Source organism: Hirundo rustica, chromosome 14 (genome assembly GCF_015227805.2).
Source record: "Hirundo rustica isolate bHirRus1 chromosome 14, bHirRus1.pri.v3, whole genome shotgun sequence".
In the NCBI taxonomy this organism is placed as follows: Eukaryota; Metazoa; Chordata; class Aves; order Passeriformes; family Hirundinidae; genus Hirundo; species Hirundo rustica.
Genome location: NC_053463.1, coordinates 7,889,229 through 7,916,860, shown reverse-complemented (window position 1 = coordinate 7,916,860; position 27,632 = coordinate 7,889,229). Strand labels below are relative to the sequence as shown.

Below are 27,632 nucleotides of genomic sequence, written 5' to 3'. Positions count from 1 at the left end.
TTCCAGGAGGAACTCTCTTGAAAAAACAGAATTATGGGAAGCAGACTGAACTGTTCATTTTATGGACTTAGCTCTATTCCAGCACTCAGGCAGTAAAAGGAAAAAGAACTCCCCCAAAGTTAAAAATGCCCAATAAAACTCCGTAGGCAAGGTAATTATTTTGACGTGACAGCGGGAGAGGAGAGGTTACTCGTTCCCACAGAGAATATCTCACCTTGCTGACATCGAGTAGAAAGACATCTTTCAGTTAATCTGGGTGGTTTTTTTTTTCCCCAAAGCTACATTCTCAATGTACGGATTTATAACCCTGGCCAAGCCTGTGCCACTCCGGGCTAAATAAAAAACCTGAAGGCCATAAGAAATGTAACAGCACATGCCTCAACAACCTCTTCCGCGGTGTCACAGCTCCCCCAACAGGACCAGGCTGCTTGGCCACTTCACACTTCCAGGACTGACCCTCTGCTCACATCCGACTCATTAATGCAGGTTCCTCAGGATCTCAGCTGGGACAGCTGCTGGATCAATACTTGTCCTGCGTGTAGGGATACAGTGAGGCAGGATGGCACCCATGGGATAAAGGCAACTTCACTCTTTCCACCTTTTTTCTTAGGAAAATGGAAGCAAACACCAGTCAGCAATTGAAGGTGTTAGCTCCAACATTAGAGAATAATTCCATGATAGATGAACACCTGAATGACTGAGAGCTGATATTGTGTGGGTGATAAATGTGACATTTGCAACATCAGCTGCCTTTGTCCTTTCTCCCACCCCCGGGGTAAGGACCCACCTACTCTCACACAATATAACACAGCTCTGGCACAAAAGCAAAACTGAAAACTCCAGCATAAAGGATGCATAACATAGGGGATACATAAAGGATGTATTTATTGTCAAACAGTAGCACATCAAAACAAGCAGCAAATGACATAGTAACTAACAAAATACAGGGAAATGTCTTGTGAATTCACTGGATTTTAGCTTCTGGCATCTTCAGAAAATGGATTTTTTTATTTGGCTGACAGGCAACCACAAAGCACAACTGTCCTGTAATTGGAGCAATCAGACACATATGGAGACAATAATTATAGGCAAAATAAACTCGTTGTAAACGTATCTTCTAAGCACCTCATACTTTTATTTTTCATTATTTGAGGGTTTGGGCTTTCTTTTCTTTCCTTATCCTAGCAATCCAAAGATTTTTAGGTCTTGGTACTTTAGGGACCTGTTTCTAAATGTTTATTATCTGGACTGGCAATAGCGGTTTGTTCCACTGAAAAGATAAACAATTCATTTAAACAAAGTTTGATGTTACAGACAAATGACTTATGTTTCCCATAATTACTCAAATTGTGGAAGCAAGTTTTTTTATGAAACAAATTATGAAATTGCTTGTTTGTTTAGTATTAGCCAAGCATACTCTCATTCCAGAGTTATGAAAATTATTATGTTTTCTTCATTATAGCCAGTCAAACCATAAGATACAAACCTTGAAGTTAACAGCATAAGTACAGCTCTTTGAGGAAAATTAAAAACCCCCACATCCCCAAAAACAGTTTAGTTACTTCATAAAAGGCAACAGCATGGGATTAACCCACTGCTTCTGGAAGAGCACTCTCATGAAATTCTTCAACAGAACACATGAAAGTTTGAGGAAAATGACAGAAATCTGTGTACCTTTAGGAGCAGGAGAACGCAGAAAACACTCTTAAGGGGAGCTGTTCCAATTAAGAATCTTTATTGCAAACAAATGTTGGAAGACAACCTTAGTCCTTGACTAAAATACATCTTATTATTTATAGTCACTGCACCTTTTGCCACCAAGATGGGATAAGTGCATTGACTTTACCTTCAAATAACTCTTTCAAATTACATTCTGCCTAAAACATCAGACTTCAGTGAATGATCTTCAAGAACAACCTTAGCTGGGTGATGTAATCAGCAATTAAAATTCCAAAGTTGCTAATATGCCTCCAGTAATTGTTTTCTACATTATAACCAAGTACCTTCCTTCATGACTGTATTTATGCTAAAAAATTGCTGAAACACAGCCCTTGGCTTCTCAAAGGACAGGTGGATGTCATTTGGGAATCCACACTGCTGTAAAGGATTTTGTTCTCCCACACAGACAAACCAAGAAAAATGTGGACAATAGCAGTAAGTCACACCCACTGAGAACATTATCTTTTTCTATTCACCTAATGCCATAAATTTATTGTGTAATTCTACATTCACTTTGTCAGCAGAGAAGGTACTAGAACCACTACATCCTGGTTAAGTGTAAGGCTATTTATCCCATGAGGACACAAGTAGTTATGACAAATGCATTTACTTTAGGTAGTATTGGTTACACAAAGGACACACCGAAAATGACAATAACAAAGCTGTAATGTGGAATGTGTGAGATGGGTTCCACCAAGCTCTCACCGCCGATACTCTTATTGAGATATACGATGTTGTAGTTTGGGTTTATTGGGATTGTGCTCAATCAGCCAGTCAGCAAGCCAGATCTGTGAACAAAAAAACCAAAACTCAAATGTTTTCAGCTTTCTGTTGCTTTCAATTAAGTGCACAGGACAATTTTAAAAGCATTACTTGAAACCCCTGCTACAGATACTCTCCTACTGTGCTGCAAAATTAAGACTTTTCAGAAAAAAATCGACATGCAGATGACACGTTTTTAAAAATGTTCTTTTCAATCTTCACAGCTTATATTGCTTTTGAACAATGCACAATGACCTTTAGAAGACAACTTGTCCTGGCATTCTTTATCTTTGTGAAAGTTATGAGACCATTTGAGCCATACTTCAAATAATTCAGCCAGCTCTGTTTTGGAATGCAGCTGCACAATACGCATGAAACTGCTAAACAACACTTAGAAAGAATTCATCCAGTAATCGCTCATTAAGAGTGCCAGCTTTCTGCACTGAAATCACCTTACAGTACCTAAAACTTAAAACCAAAACATGGTGACTTTTCAGAACTCATCCACGAAGTCTTCCAGCACGTTGTACTTCAATGGGAGTGTGGGAGGCAGGAATGCCTTGAGTCCTAATTCCATCTGCCAGTCTGGGGCTGGCCTTAGGCAAATTAACCTTTTGCCTCGATTTCTCCACTTGTAAAGCAAAGTTTTTAACACATCCTTATTTATTTCACAAGGCTGTTGACGACTGGTTTCTGGAATGCTGAGAACAACAAACTTCATACCACACTGTGAAGAGCTGACAGAGCAGCAGACAGGGAAGGTAAGCAACACTGCTTTTACTACCACGTATAAAAGGGGTGGTTTGCAAAGGGACAGCCAAGTGGAGCACTAGGACAGGTAAAGCAACAACAGCACGGCAGTAAGAACCCAAGACAGAAATGGAAAACAAACGAAATATCCCAAAACACAAAACCCCTTAGGAAAACTATTTTGGGGAAAAAAAAAAAATCCTCAAATCATTTGAACCAAATAATTTTATCCTGTATTACTTAAGGAACTGGCTGAGACAACCTCATTGCTGACAGCAAGTATTTCTGAGTGCACAGATACTTTCTGATGCCAACTCCAAAAGGAAAGGAAAGCAGAAAAGAATACTGGAAAAAACAAAACATTCCAACAGTCTCCCTGTAAGTCACCTAGCAGATAACAAACTGAAAAGCAATAGGCAATATTTTTGAAGCAGTATCAAATCAACATTATTTTCCTTCTGTTACAAGGTCACAGACATTATGGACAACAAAGAAGGTGCAAACAGAGTGTTTTTAGCAAAGCTACTGACACTGCTTCATACAGCTTTCTTATAAGCAAGGAAGAAAAGCATTGTCTTGATGAAGTTATTGTTAGATACCTCATAATTGACTAGAAAATTGTGCTAAGAATGCAGAGTTACTGGAAGTCAAAATGAGTTAGAAAGATGGGACTTGCAACAACAACAAAAAAAATCAGTATTTAATATAGTAAAGAGAAGACTGAAGGGAAAGAAAACGGGAATACTCTTCAAATATGCAATAGGTTGCTGAAAAAAAAAAAAAAAGATATTACATTGTCTCCAATGTCTTCTGAGGATAGTAAAAGGGGGGAAAAAAAGGTAATGGGCTTAAAATTGGAGCCAGGAGATTTAGGCTATCTTTTAGTGAAAGCTTTTAACAAGGATAATTAAGCACTGAAACAGATTGCCAGGGGAGACTGCAGATTCTCCATAATTTGGAGTGCTAAACCACAGGCCAGACACACATTTGCTAGGAATAGATACAATTGGTTTGGTCTTTGGGCAAAGGAATGGACTTCATCTCTGTTTTCTAGATTTCTATGGTGACAGTGCCAGACATACAGATAAAGTAAACGGGTTATAAAGCTGGAACAATCAAAGTACATTAAACCTTGCCTCATGTATATCACATAGTTCACAGGAATACTGCAAGTGATTTTTAAGGCTTTTTTTTTTCCTGAAAAGTATCCTTTAGAAAAATGCAATGTTGATTATAAATGTGATAATGATGTAAAATCCACAACTGCCAGCAAGTACCATAACTGCCAGCAAGTTATCGCATGGATTAATTATCTGCATGCTTGAATAAGTACTGGTGTGAATAACCGAAACTTTAAGAACACAAAGATGCACTTACCATGTTTTTCCAGATGTAAGAAAACTAAATTTGTTTTTGGACTTAAAACGTGTCCTTATTTCATCTCTAGCAAACAAATCAACTTCTTGAAACATTAGCTGACAGATAAAACAGCACAGCTCTTCACCAACAGAGGAGTTCTCCTATAAACAGGGACTTTACTAACAGCAAGTAACTGCATCCCAAAGCTGCCAGCAGCGCTGGGACACTGCACATACCATGGGGTCTGCTGGCTTCTCTTTGCACAGGGCAGTGAGCCCTGCCAGCAGCGTGGGCTTCACGTACAGGTTCAGGTAATCCCGAGCTCTTTGTCCAGTGGGAACTGGCTCCAAGATTGCTAAAAGGAGGGAACACAGGTGTTAGAAAGCAGCCTCTAGAATGATTAAACCCAGCATTCTTTCAAAGGTTGTTTATATGTGAGCTGCTCTTTTCCTTAGTGACTTAATAATACATCATGGGTTTTATAGCTTCTCCCACAACAAACGGCAAAGAAACTCCCTAAACTTCTTTACAATGTCCCTGAGGTAATTTTACTATTTATAGTCTGTTATGAAAAGGGAGGAAATCAGATCATCTGGCGAAAACCTTAATCCTTGAAGATGCATTTGGGACAGAAAAGAAACTGTATACCCCATGTTTAGCACTTTCTTCTTCCTGTGTGAAGATGGTTTCTGAGGATCCTAAAAATCTCACCTTTAGTCTTGCTCTGTTTGCCAGGGTGAGGAGAAGAGATATGGTTTACACAATGGGTAAGGTTTATAAGGAACTGCAACATCTTTTATTAAACTCACTGATACAGCTGACAAAAGGTATCACTAGACACCTTTTTCCAGCAGTTTCACTTGCATCTTTCTGTCAAAGAGCAAATCCTGTTACATCACAAACCAGAGATGCTCTTGCAGCCTTTCCAGGTTCTAAGGCCCCTTTCTCTGGCACTTCACTTTGGAGTTTCACTATCATGTGAGCATCCAGCTGCTTTTGAATAGTAATTACTCAGCCTGAATCCAAGAAAGAGTCAGTCTTCTCAAGCCAACAGGAGTCTCCAAGGCTGACAGTGCCAGAAACACTTGCTGGAGTGTAATAGCTTCCTATGTCCCCTCATTTGCCAGCTTTGACTGCTCCAGTTCCCAGAGCAGAGTTTGAAAAGTGGAAGTAATCTCTGCAACTACACTGGCTCTTCAGATAGATTTTTGGTAAGCCTTTCACAGCAGAAAATGCCAGCTTATACATAAAGAGACTCACAATCATGCAAAGAAAACAAACCCGATCTCTGCTACATCAGTTGTATCTGGAGTCAGGGTAGGACAGGGAAGAACTCCATCCTCCCCAGGACCAGCAATGAACCAACTGTACCATTTTACCTTCTGGAAATATGAATCGAATTTCTTTCTCTGCTGAGGAGATGCTGAGACTGCCGTGGAGCCCATTCCTCAGCCCATCAGTCCCATAGAGTGCTCTTAAGCTAAAAACAAGGGAAATAACTACTTGAAGGGCAACTGCAAATCCCTTCCAAGTCTCTGCAGCCTGAGAGCACAGAAGAGCAATAGATATGGACTAATTAACAAGACACTAGCTTGACTTTGCTTTGAACATAAGAAGTAGCTACCTAAAACTTAATGTTCACACATTCATTTCCCATCAAATAAGTGAACTTTGCATACTAACAAACAACAGTGAAAAGCTGTTGTACAAAACTGAAGAGATAAGAAGCCTGTACAAACAAACAAATCACAAAACTCAATCAAAAGAATGACAAAATCCCTCTGACTTGCCCAAGGCCAAGTCACTGAGTTACCTGTGAGGGTGAGTTATCCTAGCTCTTAGGCTGTTGGGTGGTCCAAGCAATTCCTTCCAGTATGAGACTGCACAATTTCTAGCAAGAACCATGGCAACTATAGGACCAGAACTCATATAGGCAGTTAAATTAGGAAAAAACACTTTTCCAAATTGTTCTGCGTAGAAGTTGCTACATTGCTCTGGGCTTAACTGGAGCTTCCGTTTCTATAAAGAGTAAAAGACAAAAGAAGAATTAAAATTGCTTGCTACATTGAAACAGCTCAGAGTATTAAAAGGCAGGATAGAGTCCTCTCTTGGGGTCGTATCTTCAAGTGCAGAACACAGAATAACTTCTGAAACTCTGATTCACCCAGCTATGATCCTCTTTGAGACACAGAATAACAAAGAGCAAAAGTTTTCCAAGTTAATTAAGGAAACAGCCCATTTGGGTAAGATGTGATTTTAGCCCCGGCAAACTACAGCATTTTCTAACTGCCAGATGATGGAGAACAGTACAGAAAAAGTGAAGAGCATTACAAGGGCAGGATTTTATTACTCAGCTGCTACAGCATAATGTTCTACTTTTAAACAAGTTTCTCTCCAGCCCACACTGTTAATTATGCAATTGTTCTATTTTTCTTTCAGTGCTTTGTGACTCTTCCAATACCTGCCTAGCCTGCAGGTGACCAGGATCAGGACAACTTTGGGAGGTTATCAGAAACCACAGGGCGGTCAAGAAAAAAGTGCATTCTTCAAGCTCAAGCTCATACAACACAAGAGCTCCATATACTCAAGAGTCCTAATAACTCTGGTGTCAAAAGTTACTGCAGACATCAGAAGACTCTACTAACATATTGCAAATAAATATAAAAAGAATGTCTTTTGTCTCATCTTCAGATATGTATTGAATCAACAGAAACGTGGAATGGTTTAGGTTGAAAGGTGTCTTAAAAATCACCTTGTTTCAAACGCCCTACCACAGATTGGGAAACCTTCCACTAGACCAGGTTGCTCAAACCCCAAACCTGGCCTTGAACACTTCCAGGGATGGGGCAGCCAGTTTCTCTGGGCAGCCTGTGCTAGGGCCTCACTACCCTCGTGGTGAAGAATTTTTTCCCAATATTCCACCATCAAACCCTGCCCTCTGGCAGTAGGAAGCCATTCTCTGTTGTTCTGCCACTCCATGCCCACGTCCAAAGTCCCTCTGCAGCTCTCTGGAGCCCCTTTAGGAACTAGAAGGGGCTCTCAGGCCTCCCTAGCGCCTCTTCTTCTACAGGATGAACAAATCCAGCTCTCCCAGCCTGCCTCCAGAGCAGAGGGCTCCAGCCCATGGAGCATCTCCATGACCTCTTCTGGAGTAGCCCCGAGAGATCCAAAAATAAACAAATACAAATAAATAAAACAACCAGAAGAGCTAGGGAGGAAGTGATAACAATTAAACAAAACAAGACATTGCGGAGGGGAGGAGGAGGGGCCCGGCCAGCCACAGGAACGAGGGCGCAGCGCCCCCCAGCGGCCGTCCGGCCATGCATATGTAAATGCCATAATGCCAATTTAAATATTCTATACTCGTTTACATATCCATACGCTTATTTGAATATTCATATAGTCTATTTACTGTAAAAACAGTGGAAACAAAAAAAACCGGCTGCAACCAGCCAGCTATAGAATTCAATTAATTCTCTAATATCTGCTTGCACACTGCACAAAATCTTGTGAGATCTGAATGACACACTCTCCAAAGAATTGCCTTGGAAAGTTCACACATATGCTCCATACATTTGCTAAATCTGAGTTTATTAACAAAGTCTGTGTTTTCCTGTGGCTGGCAAAATAGTTTGTCTGCTCTGTTCCATCCCATGCACCAAAAAGCATCTCCTTACAGAATCTGGCAGCAATGCTTGATGAGATGAAATTTTTGGACACACAAGCTTTTAGTTACTGGCTTGATTGCTAGAAGTTAAATATTTTCCTGACTTAACTATAGCTAATAGCTTAAACTACAGCTATTTTCTCTGGAGCACAGCTTGTTACCTGAATGATGTGGAATCCTGATCGGAGAATGAGATCCTCTATTTCTTCTTCTTTATCAATGACATCTGGTTTGATGATAGCCAGAGTTCTTTCCACATATATCTGAGGTTCAGGCATCAAGACCTCCATCCTGGCTTCTAAATTAGAATTCACTTGCTCCTTTCGTACTGCAATGACACCAGTACATGACATTTGGAGTTTGTCTACTGCAGTCACCTGTGGTGACACTCACCACGTACTCCAGGAACAGAGAGGGTCACACCCACCTCACAAAATCCTTGTGAGATATTCTCTGCACTTGTCAGCGAACTGTAGTTCACATTCACATTTTCAGTGCAGTGGCATTTTGTGGAATATAAGGTCAAAATTTAATGTTGTTACTCACTAAGTTGGACAATGTATGAGGAAAGAGAGGCGTTATCACACACCTTGATGTGGGTTTCCTGTGCTCCCACACCTTCCATCCACCGTTGGCTGCTCCAAACCCCAAATCTGTATCCTCACACAAGGACTGTGGGGTGGGACTAAAGCCTTGGAGCTGGTCCACCGTAAGCCTCAGGGTAATTTCTTAATGGTCATTTAATTCCAGTATTTATGGGTTCCTAATTTCTGTATTTATGGGCTCCAGACAAAGTGCTGGTTTTCTGACGGAGCAGATGCACTGGCGAGCTGAGAGCACAGAGTTGTGTTGTGACTGGTGGAACCAGTGCGGGGGTTTCCTACAGACCTGTGTCCATTTGTTACCTTCTTTTCATCACTGAATGGTTTGGGTGGGAGGGTCCAGTTCCAACCTGCCATGGGCAGGAACAACTTCCACTATCCCAGGATGCTCCAAGCCCTGTCCAACCCGGTCTTGAACACTTCCAGGGATGCAGCAGCCACAGCCTCACTGGACAACCTGTGCCAGGGCCTCACCACCCCCACAGCCAAGAATTGCTTCCCAGTATCCCATCTAATCCTGCCCCCTGTCAGTGGAAAACCATTCCCCCTTTTCCTGCCTCTCCCTGTCCTTGTCCCAAGCCCCTCTCCAGCTCTTTTGGAGCCCCTTTAGGCACTGAGAGGGGGTCGAAGGTCTCCATGAAACCTTCTCTTCTCCAGGTTGAACGCCTTAAGCTGTCTCAATCTTTTAGAGAGAATCGCGAGGGCAGGATGCTGCGAGGGATTCCGACAGAACCTCAGAGAACTGCACACAACGGCGCCCGCAGCCCTTCCCTCGCCCACCGCCCGCCGTGTCCCCACGCTCCCAGCCCTGGCTCTCTCCATCGGCCCTGAACCAGACCCAGACACGCAGACCCTGCCTGGCTGCAAAAACCTGCTCCCTGCCGCGAAGTCCGTTCGTAACCCCCAAAATGCACCTGCCTCGGGGCCGGGCCGCGGTTTGCTATCTCGGCCTCCGGGACCCGGCCGGAGGCGCCGCCGTTGCCGCGCGATGGCGGGGCCGGCCCCGGGCACAAGATGGCGCCCGCGCGCCTCGGCGGGGCGGGACGAAGATGGCGGTTGGGAGAGGCGCGGCGATGGCGGCGCCGGGGGAGCGGGTGACGCGGCCCGGCACCGCCGCGGGCTCAGAGCAAACAACGGGGGACCGTGGCTGCCCCGGGATGGGCTCCGCGTGTGGTGCGGGAGTCAAGGGGGGAGCGGCGTGATCTCCGGAGCTCATCTCAAAAATCTCATTCCTCCCTGACAATAAAACATTTAGCTCGGTTTTACCTCACGCTCCGGACTGCTGAGGGAGCCATGCGCTCATAACAAACGCTCATGAAGCTATGTAGCGCGATTTATTGGCAGGGGGAAAAAAAACAAAGGAAAAGACAGCAGCCCTGGCAGGTCATTTATCCGTGTTTGCGAGGAGGTTTCCCGGGGACACGCCCGAGCAGCGGCGGCGGGGCGGGAGCTCCCGGCACTCCCGGGGCGCTGAGGCGAACCGCAGCTGGCTAATGGTGGCTCTCAGCACTGCGAGGGAATTACAGCGGCTACCGGTGCCACTTCACGTTTATGACAAAAAGATGTGTCGGGTAGGAAACCTTCACCGTTTTGTGCATTAAACCATGATGAGCTGAGGATTAAGCAGAGCTGCGGAGCCGCTTTTTGGGGAAAATCTCTGGACGTTTTCCCCGAATTTTACCTCCGTGGTGCCAGTGCGTTTGCTCCCTACACATCTCCCATTTCCCCGGCTCTCTGGGGGCACCCAGCTGGCAGGAATTGGCCGTCCAGTAGCCATTGTCCATCCAGCATGACCCATGGTGCCCGGGTGTCACCTCCCGTCCTTGTTTACCGGCGTTCCCGGGATGGAGCCGGGCCAGCTGGCCCCGCGCTATCGGGGTGTGGGCTGGTGAACGGCCCCGATAACTCCGGCGCTGGCTCCGCCGCCCTGCTCCTCTCTCTCCCTGTGCCTCGTCCCCTCTTCTCACCGTGTTCTCATAAAACTCTGGGAGCCGAGGATGCTGGAACACCTGGGGTTCTCGGCTGAGTTCAGCCAGAACTGGACATGGCGCTCAAACCCTTCAGAGGTGACGCTGGCAAAGGGACAGAGAGAAAACACGGCTGTTCAGGATTTAAATTTTAATGGTATCAGACTGAAAGTAGAGGTAAATGAGAAAAGACAAAAAAACCCCAAGCATTTGGAGCTAGAGGTGGTGACACTATGTGCCGTGGTTAGGTGAGGAAACAGCAAATTTACAGCAAAAGCTGGTTTTAGTGTAAGAAAAACCCATTTTGCCTTAATCTTTTTCATGAGTAATATGAATAATATAAATACAGAAACAAGAAATAAAAATATGCAGTTATTTCCTCACAGCCAACTTAAAATATATTTAAAAAACAAAGACTGATGTTGTTATTCATATACCATAAAAAAAAAAAGTTCCAATTGCACAAGACAAATTCAGATACAGGCTTCACCAACACGGGCACATGGCATTTGTTTCTTTAACAGATATACCTTATCCAGTATTTCGAGACATTGTAAACACTGCAACTTCACAGAGACAACAGATAAACATGTTTTATTTTTAAAAAATGTTGATAAAAAGAGTCCACCAGTTTTTTAGTTTAGCTCAGAGTTAATTCAGCAAGTCATTTCTTTTCAAAGTCAATGAGCGTAAGTCTGACAGCCCTTGCTTAAATTTAGCAGTTCAAAGGCTTCCTCTGCCTGCATGAACACTTCAGAATTATTATGACATAAGAAATGTTGAATTTAATATCCCTGTTTCACAGTTAACATGAACCTCTCGCAGTTTCTTTATTGTGGGCATTTTTTTTCCAGCCACCCAGGCCATAACCCCAAGCACCTTCCCATGCACCGCAGGCTGCAATTCGGCCGGGAGCAGCTCTGAGCAGCTCCCTGCCCAGCACAGCTCCAAGGGCTGTGTCACAATTTCTCCTGCTCGCTGTTTCCAGAAGCATTTCTGGAGGGCGGAGATGGTCTAATTTTAGTACTAGGAGAATCCTCTTCTCTCCAATGAGCGAGCGGCTGCATCTGGAGCTGCAGCCAATTACCCGGGTTTCCTCCTGCTGCACTTCCCACGACGGTTTAATAATGCAGAAGCACAAATTTAAAGTGGCCCCTCATGTTAAGGAAAATAACATTATGTGCTCCCTTACAAAGCTGTTCTTACAGCAGCAGAATCGCAAAGGTTTCTTCTAAAGCTTTGGATTCCATAAACCCGAACCTTAAACCAATGTGTTAATATCATTATGTTTGTTTTCTGTAGAGTGCTTGAAATAGTTCTGATAACTAAAAGGCTGGTCTGAAACATCTTCTCTAACTTCTGTAGGCCAGGGATGTGCTTTTAGGGAAAAAAAAAAAATCCAAACAAACAAACCAAAAAAACCCCAAAATTATAAAATTATAATTACAATGCACTGTGGTTCTTAACACTTCTCAGGGCATAGCCTGGCTGCTCTATCTTATCAGTTAAGCGGTTTAACAAGCCTTAGTTGTCTCACTTATTTTTAGCTGGCATGGAATATAACACCAAAAGATTGTGGCTGCAGGTGCATTTACATCCTAGCAACACCAGATAAGGAACATTTTAAGGAAAAATACTATTTCAGAGCTTTGTCCTCTGATAGTGCAAGAAGGTGCAAAAACTAAAGTCTTGCAGACCGTGAAAAAGGAAGGAAAGAAAACCAGAATGATGAAAATAAGTGAAGAAAAGCTAAAGAAGTAATACCAACTAGTAAAACTGATTAAAAATGAAGCTTGTACATCTTTTAGCTTTGTTTGCATTTTGATGTTAAGTAAAGAAAAACGTGTTTGCTTCAGTGGCAATGTTCTAACTATACACTTACCACACATAAAACTTTCACCCACCATGGGCTCTCTTGCCTTTATTTCTTTTCATGATGAGCTGTCTTACCTACCCACAGCACCAGCTTACCTTCACTGCTCACTCCACCCATGCTTGCTCTTGCAGTGCAGAGCGTCTCTGACGGAAATCCTGTGATCAAGGCAACTTCCTCTCCCACATGCCTGCTCTCTCCTCCATTTCTGCCTTCTCTCAACTAAACAATTCTCCTTCTGCAGCTCGTCTTGTAATCCCAGTGAGCTTTTCGTTGCTGCTGTTTAACCCTGTCAAGCCTTCCTGTCTGTTATCCTCTACTTGTTATCTCACCATTTTCTGTAGAGATAAAAGTGATAAAATATTCTCTTCACGCTTCCTCTGTCTACAAGTCTCTAAGTGGCAATAACAAAAAGCTTATCAACATGTCTACTGTAACTCCATCACTTGCCCTGATAACTTCACCCCATTTCATTTCCAGATCTTCCCAACACTCACTCCTTCATTTGTTCACAGCTTTAGTTTTTCAGTCTGCTCTGATTCCTAGCACCCACAGAGATATGCTTGTCTCTTTTATCATTAAAAAAAAAAAAAAAGCCTTTGGTATATGTGCCTCTTGTCACCTCAGAGGTTCTTCCAGTCATGTCTTGTTATCTCTTGCTGGGTTCTACCCTAAATCCCCTTCAAATTTGGTTTTGCTTCCTCTCATCATCTGAAAGCTTCTCAATCCATCTTAAACCAATCTCGTTTGCCCTTCGGTCACACTTAGCATATCTACCTCATGTCTTAGCTTAGTTTTGGCAGTTATTCTCACTTTTTGCTTCTCCAGTCACCGTTTCAGCTTGGCTTGTCAGTCCCTTCTTCCCTTGTGTTTCTTTCCTTTTTCTGCAGGAGCACTGGTGAGCACTGTCTCTGACTCTCCTCCCTTCCCTCCAAGCTCACAGCTCAACATCCCATGTACTTTTTGTTTCACTCTGTAAAGACATCTGTTTCCTGCCAGCCCTACAACTGAATTCCATTGCTGCCCTTTCAAATAAACACCTTCCTGCTCTATCCCACCTCATTCCTTGGCATGAGCTCCTGTTGAACACCTGTAGAGGTTGGGGCTGACAACTTATTTCCTATAATGATGTCCTCATCTATATACAGACATTCTATATAAATACATCATATAGATATCAGGCTTTCACCTTTTATAGAGCAGAAACACTTGTGTTTGTTACTTCATTGTTCTACACAACGTTTAACATAATACTGGCTTGGATTATCCCTGAGGCCACCAAGCTCAGAGATAAGTAGTCACTGTGATCCTACCACAATGAAGAAATAAATGTATGAATAAAGCAATAAAAATCTTTTATCTAACAAATTAAAAGAGGCAATTGGTTAAATAAGGCTTTTTTGAAGATATATTTTCAATGCCTACTTAAAGATACCTTCTATTCATCTTAATTCCATGTAGCATAAGGAATCCTTTTTGCCATACTTATTATGAGCCATTACATTCAGTCCCATCATTAAAACATACGGGATTACTTGCATACCTGTTATTATTAATAATAAAAATGTATTTACTTATGTTGTGCATAAAGACTGATTTGGACAGAAGCTTCCTATAGTGTGGTGTTTGGTACAGAGTAGGCAGTCTGTGACCTGAGATGCTTACAATCAACTTACACAGAACAGGCATAGGATGCTGGAAACAGAGAAATTACATCAAGTTTCAAGGCAGTGGATGATGTTTCACTCACTCTCTCTCTCTCTCTTTTTTTTTAAGAAGAGAAGCTAGAAAAATCAACAGAAGGGAAATAATAAGGATATGGAGAGGATGACCAAGAAAAAGAAGGAGATAATGAAGGCAGGTATGGCACAAAACTCGTATGAACATACAGCAAGGGCGGGGCTTGGCATAAACTGCGAGTTTGATAGAACAGCAGAATTAGACCCAAGATCAGAGAGCCCATATGCAAGTGAAATTCAGTGAAATTTCAGTCAACACCATGAGTAAACGTAACAATTACAGGATTAAAAAATGGCAAACAACAATAGGGTAATTTTCTCAGCAGTAAATGTGTCATATAGGGAGAATTACCACACAAGAAGGTATGTGCATACTTTTCTTTGATTAACCACAGGCTTTGAGTGGGGAATGAAAAGCAAGACCAAAACCCAAGTCACAGCCCAGAGGAATTCTTTAAAATTACTTGTGGCATGATGGGACCTGGTGAGACAAAAAATAATCACAAGGACCCATATTCTCAAATTTCTCAGTCCTTGATGTCTAGATGCATAAAGAATGACTTTGTTAGCTGGGCCAGTCACAGTTCTCAAACCAGGCTGCTTAGCCAGTCTACAACCACACTGTTAGCCTGCTCTTGAATATGGGACACAAAAGGTTTAATCAAACAGCCATTAACATGGGGCAACTGGGAATCACAGAGAGCCCTGCCAGCTGGGGCCTGCTGTTTGGAATTGCCAGCATGGGAGATTGAGAGGGACCTGACCAGGTGAAATGGGCAGCTGGAAATGAGCATGGCTTTAAAAAAAGCGCTGTTAGGCAGAAACAGGAAAACACTTGACAAAGAGCCAGTGCTGGGAAGGATGAGACAAGTTCAAAAAAGCAAAGAAGAGAACTGGAGAAGTAAAAAGAGACAAGAAAGTAAAGGAAAATGTATGTAGAAATCCTAATGAGATGACAGTCATTCATGTTCTTAGCAAGACTTGATGAAATAGGAAGCAGATGTTATAGGCAGTGAATCTTGCATGAAAATGAAGTTATAAATGTATAATCCAAAGCACTCAGGTTATGTCCATCAGCTGAGCCTGACAGACCAATGGAAAGTGCTGCAAATTTCAGCTTACTCTGAGGTGCCGGTCTGCAAACTTGTAACTTCAGCACGGATGTATTTCTGCAGTCACCCGCCACAGCTGTATACACAAAAGCCTGCAAAAAGAAGGTGGACAGGGAAGCAGGGCAGTGACATCCACCACCTGAACTGTGCATCTGCAAGCCTCAGTCTGGCCTTGGCTCTCCGTGATTTAAACAAATGTGTGGTATTTTCCCATTAGACAGGCTATCAGCACAGGGTAAGGGAATGCACTTAGCTGACAGGCAGTGGCTTAGATGGTTGGAATCACAAACCTCATCCTTTTGGTACAGACCTGAGAGGTTTAAAATCTAAGCCAAAGCAGCTTGAAAAATCACAAGAAGCCCCCTTGCTGGGTGTGGGGTAGGCTCCTCTGACATGGTATAAATTATGATATCATATAAAAAAATCTTTGCTTCTAACATTCTATTTAAAGTTCAATGCAAGAAAACAATATAAAAATATATTCTCATAAAGGTGAGCATCTCTATCAGCCAACATCCACAACCTGTCCTGAGGACATTACAACTTTCAAGTGTACTGGCCCTGCTCCTTCTACTGGCTTTACTGCCCTGACTTCGTAGAACTTTTTTTTTAGAAAGTTCAGGCTAAAGTTCTGGTTGAGAGTTTGTGTATAGCATACCCAACCCTGTCAGCCTGTGGTGAGATAGGTATCCCTAAAGATTAATTCTGACCTACTGTATTTAGGATAAAAACTGTTCTAAAAGCAGCTCATCTGAAGGACAGTTCACGATCCAGACCAGATCCCAGACCAGATCACTTAACAAAATGTTTTACCACTATTTCTGTGCACAAGTGGCTGTGGGCATTCCTGAATTTTAACAGGAGATGAAAGTTGAGCCACGAGTCATACTTGACAGAGGGTGGAGCAGTAACGTGTGCACTCATTACTTTAATAAGTTAGGTAATACTTCTTACTTTTTGCCCACAAGCAAAGAGCTTAACTTTCAGAGGTTTTTTAAAGATGCGTAAGCTTTACCTGTATATCTAGAAGGCAAAATCTGCCCCTTTGGCATGGACAGATAGGACATTAGGAGCTGTATACCATACAACAACGTCTGGTTACAAGGAGCAGTTGTCTTCTGGACTTCTCACCCACAAGTTTGCCAACAAGGTTGACATATCCTTGGGCAAAAGGAATGAAGGCCCGGGCACGTGCTCAGCGCTCCAGCTCCCCGAGTTATGTAATATCCAAATCTAAGTTTAAAAACAACAAACTCTGGCCCCTCTCGGTTGCAAAACCAGCAGAGCTGGAAACATTAAGCAAACCTCTCGTCGTGGAGTAACTGACTCAGTGCCCGTAACACACCTCGAGCTAAACCAGGGCGGCACTCTTAAGTAAATACAGCGCTCCAGCCGCAGCCGGACGCTCCCGTGAGGAACCCGCAGGCCCGGGTCCGCCGCGGCCCAACTATGGACCGTGTGGGGAGCGCATCCCGATCCCGATCCCGATCCCGATCCCGATCCCGATCCCGCCCGGGGCTATCCCGACACCCGGTCGCGCCTCGCCCGCCTCTCCCAGCGCGGCGCCGCCCACCGTGGCAGGGCAGCCAGAGGGAGAGCGGAACTCATTGATTGAGAGGCAGCGATGTCCAACCAGAACACGCCTTGTTGCGGTGTGGCGCGGGCTCCGGCGCTATAAAGCCGGCCACGCGTCGCGGGCGCGGGCCTGAGTACGTGTCTGAGAGGGAGGCGGCGGTGGCGGCGGGGCCGGTGCGGAGCAGCCGCGGGGAGCGGGATCGGCTCCAGCACCAGTGCCGGATCGGTTTTAATTAGACTTCGGTCGGCCGGGGTTTTATCGGGAGCGGATTTTAAAAGTGAGTACGAGCGGGATGGCGGCGGCGGGAAGGGGGAGGGGTGTGAGCGGACCGGATCAGACCGGCCCGGCCGGGGAGGAGCCGCCGCGCTGACCCGCGCTCGTCTTTCGCAGGCGCCTCTCGTCCCTCTCCCTCTGCGGACGGGGCACCATGTCGGAAGCGGAGCAGCAGTTGGCGGCCGGCGCCACCCAGAACGGGCACGAAGCGGCCGAGAGCGCCGGGGAGCAGCAGGCCGAGACCGGCGGGGCTCCGGCGGCAGCGGGAGCGGCGGGAGCAGCGGCGGCAGCGGGAGCCGGCCCAGCGGCGGGAACAGCGGGCACGGCTGCCAGCCAGAACGGGGCCGAGGGCGACCAGATCAACGCCAGCAAGAATGAGGAGGACGCGGGGTAAGCTCGGGCGCCATGTGCGGAGCGCCGGGCCCGGCGCGGCCCTGCGGCGGCGGCGCCCCCGGCCCCGCTCAGCCCGGCGGGGAGGGCGGCGGGAGCGGCCCCGCCGAGCCGGGGCCCTGCAGCACCAGCGCTTCCTTTGTTCTGGCGCTGCCTTTTGTTGGCGCCATGTGGCGGCTGGGGGAGGGGCGCCGAGCGGGGCTGTTGCCGTCTCACGCTGTAAAATGGAAGGGGATTTACCTCTCCCGCGTTTTCTTCATCCTTTACTTCTTTAGCGAAAGGGGCGGATGGAAGGAGTTGCCTTCTGTTGGGGGAGGGGAGCTGGTTGAAACTTTGTGGAGATCGCGGGGCCCATCGCCACCGGCGTCGATGTAAAAGTGAATGTGTTTTGTGTGGAGCGCGTGAAAAATAATCCTGGCCTTGGAAGGCGGGGGGGTAAGCTAAGTATATTTTAAGGGAACTAAAGGGAAAATCACTACGATTGAGGCGATACGCGATGTGTTTAAATCGGTAAGAGCGATTTTGGTGTGCTACTTTGCAGCATTGTCAGAAAATGCCTTAAGACTTCCAAGGGATTTCTGGAGGAGTCAGTGTAGTTTCGCTGTGCTTTGGTAGTGGAATCTGTGTATACAGGTAGAATTTCTTTCCTGTCATAATTGGTCTGTTCGTAAGTACATGTACTTGATATGAAGATTACCTGGCTATTTCTCAAGTAGGTCTTTGTTATGGAGGCTACCCATGTATTTAGTTGGAACTCCCTTTGTTACCGCTGAGGTCTGAACCGGAGGGTCAGATCCCTCAGGTTAAACAGAGAGCTGAAGCCAGTGTAAAAGATTTTTTGCTATAAACGAACGAGTAACACTTGCACAAGCTTCCTACAACCTGGGGCCGGATGTACTTTTTGCAGACACCAGAAAGATTGAGAGCCAGGCCTTTTAGTTACGTACGAGTTTTTGTTTACTGTTTCTAGTATTCTGTGCTGAAAAAAAGGGTGGTGGTCTTTTCCTTTCATGAACAGGAGTTGACAGGTTCAGCCCCAAATCGGTATGAAATGAAACTTCTTAGAAAAGCAGTTATTCAGAGGGATTGACCTGTGTGAAAAATGTAGTGCTGTCCAAGGCACTGATTTTACAGTGTTTTATTAAAATGAGTTTCAATTCAGCTGCATTAGTGCACTCAGGAGGGAAAAATGACTGTGTTAAGGTGCAGTTGTCCAGTTTGTGTCCTCTGAAGGCAAAGCCAAATAACTGGGATTTTTGTCGTCTTCTCAAAGGTCCAAAAGTTTTAACTATTGTGTTATTTAAATTAGGTATCAATTTTCCCAGTTACAAAACAAAGCACTGCAAATTGCAAAGTGTAACACATACTGCTGTGTTAAGAGGTGAGTTTAGCATGTGGCAATGCCACAGCTCCAACCCAATGCCATAAAGCAGCCAAAGCTGCCTCCAGACAACTCCTGTTATCCCCCAATCTCTTGATTGTTCTCTGAGTGTGGTCGGTGATGACAGCGTGTGCTGTGGAAAGCCACTGTCAGTCTGTGCAGGTTAGAGCAGCCACAGTCAGCTGTGGGGATAAGAAGGCATCCCCAAGCCCCTTTCTTTGACCCGGTATTGAAAGGCTTAATAAACTTTGCAGGGCTGTGCTGTAATGGCTGCAGGAAGCACACACTCCACTTGGACCCGGTGCTTCCTGCTGCGCTCATCAAGAGCACGCAGCTTGGTCCACTGAAAAAACTTCAGCCGATAAAGGATATGGTTTCACCCAGTTAAAAAAAAAGGGCAAAACTCTTCTAAGGTTCCCCCCCCCTTGCCTCTTGTACATAAACAGATGCCGATTATTGCAGAGTTACGCATAAACACTGAAAGCCATTTTTATTTAAGCATAGTTTAGCTTCTGAAGTGCTGCTACCTTCTAGTGCCAATATAGGTTGCCTCCAAACAAGAGTAATGACAACTTAAACTGCTTCAGTCTATAGTTAGATAAAAAGGCTCCAATGCTTTTAAAAGCTTAGTTTGTTACCTTGGAAACTATGAAAATAGAAAATGCAGCCATGTTATTAATGTTTTCATTTGAAATGGAGCATTTGAAAAATGCCTTACTGCCTGCTATTACTGTTTTGTTTGTTAACTTCACTTCTGTTTTGTGCCTCGAATTTAGTTCTTTGAGCTAGATATCCTCCTTCAGAGGGTATTTTGTATGGGAAAGTGGGCAGGGAAGTACAGTATCTGCCTATTCAGAATTAAAGATTCAGAATGGAGAGACTCCTGTAGTACTGACGAAGACAGCACTAGAGTCAGTAACTAAGCAGGAAGAAGTGCACAACACAGTAGTTGAGGTGGGTCCAAAGTCCCATCTGTTGTATGTGACTGTTACTGGAGGTCACAGATACCTGGACTAAAATTTTTACAGCTGTTCAGCCAAAACACAAGAGAGCTCAAATACTTAGTTTTTGATACCTTATTTGCTGAATGCTTTCAGAGCAGCAGGAATGATCCTAAGTTCTTTGCAAAAACTTGAGTTGGCAGTACTTGATAATCAGTATTGCTTTCTTGCAAATTCTAGAATATTTCTGTTAAGAACATAAGTTACTGGGTAGGAATACGTCAGGCTATTCTTGCTATTTCTTATGTCTTCTAATAAGTGCTGGGGTGCATTGTGGCATTTCCTCAGAAAGAGTGGGGAGAAGCCCACCCTTGTGGAATTCTGTAATATCAGCAGCTTTTGACAAGTTGCAGGTGTTGCATGTGGAACAGTTGGTCCTATTTTGACAATGCTGCTGAGGTGTGTACCACTGAGCATCTTACTGCATGTGCGTTTCTCCAGTGCTTCCTGAATCAGAGTAACTCCTCTCTCCTTGAAATTTCAGGAAGATGTTTGTTGGTGGTCTCAGTTGGGATACAAGCAAAAAAGACTTAAAAGATTACTTCACCAAATTTGGTGAGGTAACCGACTGTACGATAAAGATGGATCCTAACACAGGAAGATCCAGAGGCTTTGGATTTATTCTCTTCAAAGAACCTGGGAGTGTTGAAAAGGTGAATTTAAGCTTCATATTTTAGATATTTAACTTCTGGGGCAACTTTTCAGCTTGAGTTAATCTTACCAAACTGTCTTTTTAGGTTCTTGAACAGAAGGAACACAGACTAGATGGACGACTAATTGATCCCAAGAAGGCCATGGCAATGAAGAAGGATCCAGTGAAGAAAATATTTGTTGGTGGACTAAACCCAGAGGCCACAGAAGAGAAAATCAGGGAATACTTTGGAGAATTTGGAGAGGTGTGTAATGGTATCTTAGTAAATTCTGAAAGTATAGTCCCCAGTTGCTGTTTAGTTTATTAATAATTTGCAAGTTTCAAATAAGTTAACTTCAGATGTATCAAGCTTTCTGTAACCAGAAGCCACCAACTTGAGAGCAGAGGTGGCACTTACTGCACTAGGTGCTTCCATTGCTAGTTAGATATCCTAGTCTTTAAGCATTTTAGCTGATATTAAAATTTGTTTGAAGAGTTGTAAAATGGAAATCTCTGATCTGAAAGCCAGTGTTAGCATAGAAAGGCTTGCAACTTTGGTGTTGCCTAATATACATAGAGAATTTACAGTTTTTCTGTCCCAATTTCTGTGCACTTAACTGTTCATCTAAAACACGAGTCTGAAAATAGCATTTCACGTCTTCAGATTGAAGCAATTGAACTGCCAATGGATCCAAAGACCAACAAAAGGAGGGGCTTTGTGTTCATCACTTTCAAGGAGGAGGATCCAGTGAAGAAAGTTTTGGAGAAGAAATTCCACAATGTCAGTGGAAGCAAGGTAGAAACTTTGACTTGTAACTCTGTCCAAGGATAATACCTCTACATCTAGAACCTAGAAGTGCTTTTGGAGACCTCTTGTGTCAAAGTACCAAGTTTACAATAAGGACAGCTTGAAGTTTACCGTAGCATTGTTTTGCCATAAGTTCTGTCACAGAGGCTACCAAGGCTCTTTGACAAGACTTGTGGGTTTCATTGCTGTATTTTAGGGCCTTTGAATATAAAATATCTAATTGCATATATTAAATGTATGTGAAGAAATTTGCTTGTGTAGTAGTGGAAGCCATTCCAACAGGTAGATGCTTATTTTCAGCATAAGCACTTGCATAAATGAAAGCCTTGCAGATGCTTTAACTTTGCAAGCATCTGGCTGAAACTGGTTCAATCTGCCGGGGTGGGGGCACAGCTTCTGCTTTCTTCTCTCTGAAGCTCCTTCCTGCAGCCCCCTTGCTACCAAAACCTTGTCATGTAAACCCACTACAGAGGTCCAGGGAGGGAATGGAGCTTGTTGCCTGGTCAGCTGGTTGTGGGAACTGCTCTAAGGGTGGTGTGAGATGCTCTGACCAGCTGAGTGCTCATCTGTGGGGTAGCTGATGGAGAGAGGCTCATGGATCAACAAATGAAGAGACACTGGAGGCAAATGATGTGTACTGGCTCAAGGTGACCCTGTTCTCTTGCTCTGAGGCCAGTGCTGAGCACATAACTTCAGAGCCCTATTACACTTGGTCATACTGTCTGACACTGACTTAGATTGCATTTGGTTTAAGACTGGTCTTGAGACAATACAGAACAAATTTTGGCAAATCCAGTGCAGTGGGAAAATCACTAGTTAGCAGTGAAGTTGGTTTTCAGGAGAGATGAATGCCTAAACGCCAAGAGAGCTGAGAAATTTCAGTGTCATAGCTGTGACTTGTTTTTGTGTTGTAGCCGTAGGTGATAAAAAGCAAATTACCTTAAGGGTCCTGTGGTGAGGAACTTCAAGCCAGACTTGCTTAGGTGCTGTTGTTCCTTTTGCAGCAGCAGTAGCTTTAATCTTGGGCTGTGCACAAATCCAGGAACCTGGTGGTTGGCTGATAGCTTGAACTGCAGCCTGGGAACCTGTCTTGGAAATGTCAGTTCTGGTTGCTTTTACCTGTTAGTATTTGATAAATGGTGATTTCAGGTGTTGGTAGGGGTATGGTACAGTCCATCCACATGCACAGTTTGTGGGGTGTACAATGGCTGCCAAGGAAACTTACTCTGGTGGCATTTCTCAGAACCGTGTTCATTCAGTGCGGGTCAGGTGAAGCAGTCTGATGGCAACAGCCTTGTCCTGGAGGCTGTACCAGGTGAGAGAGCAGCCCTGTGGCTCCTGCAGGAGAGGTGGCCTCAGCACCTCTTCCCTGGTGGAACTGATGGTAGGGAACAGGCAGGATAAAATGCCCTGAAAGCAGTGGCCTCTTGGGAAGGCTGACAGTGGCTGGCCTTTGCCCAGAGATGGCACACTAAATCAGATGCCCCTGGATATGCATTAGTGCTGTTCGCCTGACCAGGAGCACAGCACATACGCTTCCTTTGCCTCCAGAGGAACTTCTGGCTTCTCCAGGTGCTCAGGCTGGACAGTGCTGTTCTCAGATACTTTACATACTCTTCCTTGTTTTTTATTTGCAGTGTGAGATTAAGGTAGCACAGCCAAAAGAAGTGTACCAGCAGCAACAGTTCAGTAGTGGTGGAGGAAGAGGTAGCTATGGAGGAAGAGGCAGAGGTGGAAGAGGCGGCGGTAAGTACCACACGCACTACTTTAGTATGGACACATTCTAAATAAGTTGTGTGTACTAAAATGGGATTTTGTGGATGGTTTTCCCTTCTATAGCTCAAAGTCAAAATTGGAATCAAGGTTATGGCAATTACTGGAACCAGGGTTATGGGAATCAAGGATACGGCTATCAGCAAGGTTATGGTGGCTATGGAGGCTATGATTATTCAGGATATGGGTATTATGGATATGGACCAGGCTATGATTACAGTAAGTAAAGAGAACTGTATTGGGTATAAGCAAGCATAACTAATTAGCAGTTTAATGCATTTGTTTTCTTGTTCGTAGGTCAAGGCAGTGCAAATTATGGGAAGACACCAAGACGTGGTGGTCATCAGAATAACTACAAGCCATATTGATCAAACTTATTCAGGTATGCAGTGGCATGGTCTCTTTTGGAAAATGACTGCATAGGTTTTGTATACAATGCTGTAGATGGATACTTCAGTTCTGTACCAAATTTAACTTTACAATAAATTTCTATGGCCTGTTAAATGTGCATCTTACTTGGAAGAGCTCCCTGGAAATGTTTTACATGTTTAATACTTACCAATAACTAGTTGTCTAGACAGTGTGGTGTGTAAATTTCAGCATTGCTGAAGGTATTAATTAATGATTTTATTAATAGGTTAAACTGAAACTGATTTTGAGGGTCTGCTTAAAGCTGCAGCTCTGCATCTAGGGACTGCCTCTTGGAGTTAACTATGGACTCTGCATTACTCCAGTTGTACAGAATGAGATGCATCTTAGGGAACCAGTGTCACTTTCCACCTTTTTATTTTGTATTGTTTTTGTGTCATACATTTCCTGTAACGGAAGTGTTAATTTTACTGTACTTTTTGGTACCTTTTTGGAATCTAATGTATTGTAAGGTATTTTACATGTGTTCTGATTCACCATGACATGGATATTGAAGCTATCCTAGCTTTTGAAATAAAAAAGGCGTAATCTAGTGTCTCGTGCCATTCTTCAGCTCATGTGTTAGTAAAACACCAGTATCCTGTTCCCAGAACTTAGTTCATGGCAGTACTTTGATAGACTAAGAGTTGTGCTTAAATGTTTTTAATCTTAAAACTAGAAGGCTGTGATGGTAGTTGTGCTCACTTGCAGTTAAGTGGCAGCTAAAACCTGCTGTCACTTCTGCCTGGAGGTTGTGGAGGAGAGCTCAGGTGAGAAGTCCCAGCTGTGGTGGGGCTGTGCTGGTGGTGGCTTGTGCTCTAGGTAAGCACAGAGGCTCAGAGTAACTGTAGTGGTGTCTGCTTTGGGCTCTGCTAGGAGGAGCCAGAGCTGTCAGTTTCGGGTAGAACTTGAGTCTGGACAGCAGTGCAGGAGGGGGAGCCAAGAGGTGTGCAAGAAGCTGGCTGCACTTACTTCATATTTCACTGTCTTGAGTCTGAGACTTACCTGCAAGTTGTTGATAAGATGTATATACCTGCCTTGAAAGGCAGGTTGGACAGACATTAAATTACCAATGCAAAGTCTGAATTTTTGCAGTCTTTTTGTGTAACAGAAAAGGCTGAAAGAACTTCCCCTGCAGTTGTGGGTGGAAAAAAACATCTCTTTCTCCAGAGATGAGTGACCAGCTAGAAATACTCTCCTTTTTGGACTCTACTGTTAGTTTATTGCTATTTTAAGGCAATAACTGTCATGTGATTTGCCTGTCTTGTTGCAGAATATAAGTAGCAAGCTCTACTGCACAAAGTAGACTTTTAATCTTTGTTGCAGTGATCAGTTTGATTTTTAATCTCCTTTTGAAGCTAAAATAAGGCAATTTTTTTTCTTTTTAACAACTTCTGTTTGAACAAGTAACACCCAGAAGTGGAATCAATCAAGTAACAGACAAGAAACAAACACATTGCTAGTGACCTATCCAGTTTTTTTAACAAGGGATGCTGCTATTTCTGCATGGTCTATAATCTGCTGCTCCCTGCTGGCTGTCCTTGAAAAGAAAAACTTGCTTGTAAATTTAGAATCTGGTATTAAGTGGAAGTCTTGAGTATTAAAAAAAAAAAATCAGATTTTAAATCTTAATAGTTGACAACTTTTACAGCTGGACCATGTAACCTCCAGCCCAACTTTACTTGCAGATAAAAAAACCCAGCAGAACACTGAAACAAATGAGGACAGTATTTAAAAGTATTACTGTCTCAAGATTCAAAATTTAAATACTTCATTACATACTTGAACTAGTTTTTTTCCTGTGAAATAAGGGGTAGCAGAATATTTTTCTAGCAAACACTTGGCCCTCCAGTTGGAAAATTGCATGGTACCAGGACCATTGTGCTGCAGTCCTTCTGGCTGGTAGTGTCCTAGGCAAGAGTTTGTCAGCTGGTGTTATTGTGGTGGTTTTTGTAAGTGCTCAGGTGATGTGGCCTTAGGCAGAAACTGAGGATACTGGTACTTAATTGCAGAGCTGGCTTTTCCCTTTCTTCTTTGCATGAAAAGTTTGTGGTACAAAGAACTGCCTGGTGAAAGTATAGGTTTGTACACGAGGTTGTTGCTTATGGCTGTAACTCTTAATTTACTAATCCTACTTGGATATTTCTCGAGGACAGACTGTGCTTGTAAGAAGTGGTTTGGGAGCCATGTCTGTCCCTTGTGAATTTGATGTTAGGAATTTGGAACTGAAGTTTTTGACTTAACCTGGTGGCTGAGAGTGTTTGTTGAATATAGTGCTACTTAGGGACCTTGTTCTGACACTGGCTGCTGAAACTGGTCAGATGAGCCTGGGAAGGACTGGGTGTACTGGCACCTGGAATAGTGTTTGCATAGGTAGCTGAAGACTTAAAAATATCAGAACACCCACTGGCTCATCCTAATTTGAAAAAGTCATAACCTGAAAGTGCATAAATCTAGAAAATGTATTTTGTAGTGGCCACTAGAAAGATTCTTGTTTATTAATCAGTTTTAGATATGCTGTTTTAAATAAAAAGCCATTTCCACACTGCCAGAGTTGAGACAAGCTCTTGTAAAATTTATTTCTCCTAGAGCCTTTACTAAAAACAAGATAAATGAAAAAAAAAAAAAATCAAAGGTGACTTATCTGGTCTAAGACATGCTAGGATGAAGATTAAATGTGCATTATTATAGTAGAATAATGTTTCTTAGTAGTAGATCTTGAACATTGTTTGAAACCTATGAAAAGAAAATAATGTTATGGGTTTTTTGTAAAAGTATCATTAAAAGAAATTACTTTATTGCCTCATCTTCGCTTACATTATATGTAAGTGTCTTACTAGTACTGTACTTAGTAAGAGGCTTTCTGCATTCTTGGTTTCCTGTAGAAAATAAAGGCATTTTTCTTGCTTAATTTAGATTATAGACAAGCACATTAAGTCATTAGGCCTCTAATTTGCACTGGCACTGCTAAGTAATCTTTCTGTTCCTAAGAATAAGTAGTATAAACAGTTGTATGTCTTTCCATTAACTTGCTAAATAAAATATTAACACATTTTTCTTGTGCCTGCTATACTAATATTACACTGAACTAAAAACATTTCTCCTTAGCTTAGGGCCATAGCACTGTGCATCTCATGGAGGTTGAGGCCACTGATGACTACACTGCTCACAATGATCACATTAGGTGCATTCCTGCCCAGCTATCCAGAGTTCTACTAAACGTGTGGTTGTCTTTCAGTCAGAGTAGTTTGAAGAAGTACTGTGTGTACCCAGGGGTGTTACCAAGGTGTTAACTGTAAGTGTACAGCAAACTGAGTTGCAGCTAGAAGTTCTCTTGGCAACCTATTGAGGGACCACAACAGATGAAGACATAACAAGGCTTTGAAGACTTAACAAGACCAATCTTACTCTGATACCCACAAACTTTTGAGTCTAGGGGTAAATGGATCCTGAAGGATGAGATACCAGCTGTGAACCTGAAATGACACTTGAGGGGAGATCTGCTGAGAAGTGGTTATGCAGCTGGCCCAGCTTCTGGCTGGAGCCTGAAGGCACAGAGCAGCAAGCAGAGAAGCTGTGTGTTTGTGTGGATGTTGCAGTCATTTGCATGCTCTAGAGACAGTCATGTCTGGGACATGTTGGCCCTAACTCACAAACAAACAGGTAATGCAATGCACACGGTATTGCTGGGAGTGTCAGACTGATGGAAGGCAGTTGTGAATGCTGCATGTACACATGTGTGATCCGTGCTTGGAGATTGCCAGAAATTCCTGCAGACTTGGAGTAAAAGCGTCTCTGAGGAAGCTTTATTCTGACTGCTTGCGAAGTTACGGTTAGGAAA

At 43.6% G+C, this 27,632-nt stretch overlaps 2 protein-coding genes across 13 annotated transcripts in view; one reads left to right on the top strand and one right to left on the bottom strand.

The window, feature by feature from the left end:
• Positions 1–869: 869 nt before the first annotated feature.
• NME5 (NME/NM23 family member 5) lies at positions 870–17,020 on the bottom strand. 7 transcript variants are annotated; one of them, XM_040078509.2, is made up of 8 exons: positions 16,566–17,020; positions 15,561–15,642; positions 10,827–10,931; positions 8,419–8,585; positions 6,404–6,609; positions 5,970–6,070; positions 4,827–4,945; positions 870–2,507 (listed from the first exon to the last, which is right to left on the bottom strand). In XM_040078509.2, the coding sequence occupies exons 4-8, from the start codon at positions 8,545–8,547 to the stop codon at positions 2,436–2,438; spliced, it is 627 nt and encodes a 208-aa protein (XP_039934443.1). In that variant the 5' UTR covers positions 8,548–8,585; positions 10,827–10,931; positions 15,561–15,642; positions 16,566–17,020; the 3' UTR covers positions 870–2,435. The 7 variants fall into 7 exon arrangements, with proteins under 7 accessions (XP_039934443.1, XP_039934447.1, XP_039934444.1 ...); XM_040078513.2 differs by lacking the exons at positions 15,561–15,642; positions 16,566–17,020 and adding an exon at positions 12,798–12,949 and having other exon boundaries at positions 10,691–10,931; XM_040078510.2 differs by lacking the exons at positions 15,561–15,642; positions 16,566–17,020 and adding an exon at positions 12,798–12,949.
• Positions 17,021–17,243: 223 nt separating this feature from the next.
• The window catches only part of HNRNPAB (heterogeneous nuclear ribonucleoprotein A/B), a 29,071-nt gene continuing 18,682 nt past the window's right edge, over positions 17,244–27,632 (top strand). For 2 of the 6 annotated variants that reach the window (XM_040077885.2, XM_040077883.2), the window contains exons 1-8: positions 17,244–17,403; positions 17,517–17,789; positions 20,656–20,824; positions 20,909–21,067; positions 21,467–21,598; positions 23,248–23,356; positions 23,450–23,602; positions 23,681–23,765. In XM_040077885.2, coding sequence (XP_039933819.1) covers positions 17,554–17,789; positions 20,656–20,824; positions 20,909–21,067; positions 21,467–21,598; positions 23,248–23,356; positions 23,450–23,602; positions 23,681–23,751 — 1,029 coding nt within the window. In that variant the 5' untranslated portion in view covers positions 17,244–17,403; positions 17,517–17,553 and the 3' untranslated portion in view covers positions 23,752–23,765. Of the gene's footprint in view, positions 17,404–17,516; positions 17,790–20,655; positions 20,825–20,908; positions 21,068–21,466; positions 21,599–23,247; positions 23,357–23,449; positions 23,603–23,680; positions 23,766–24,020; positions 24,346–27,632 lie in introns of those variants that run through there. The other 4 variants (XM_040077888.2, XM_040077886.2, XM_040077884.2 and 1 more) reach the window with 3 other exon arrangements.

Excerpts from the sequence above, each read along its gene's own strand:
- NME5 (XM_040078509.2), bottom strand. The coding sequence starts at position 8,547 with ATGGAGGTCTTGATGCCTGAACCTCAGATATATGTGGAAAGAACTCTG. Across the intron at positions 6,071-6,403 it reads AGGATAACTCACCCTCACAG|CTTAAGAGCACTCTATGGGA; the intron begins GTAACTCAGTGA and ends CCTTGTTTTTAG. Across the intron at positions 4,946-5,969 it reads TCGATTCATATTTCCAGAAG|CAATCTTGGAGCCAGTTCCC; the intron begins GTAAAATGGTAC and ends CCCTCCTTTTAG.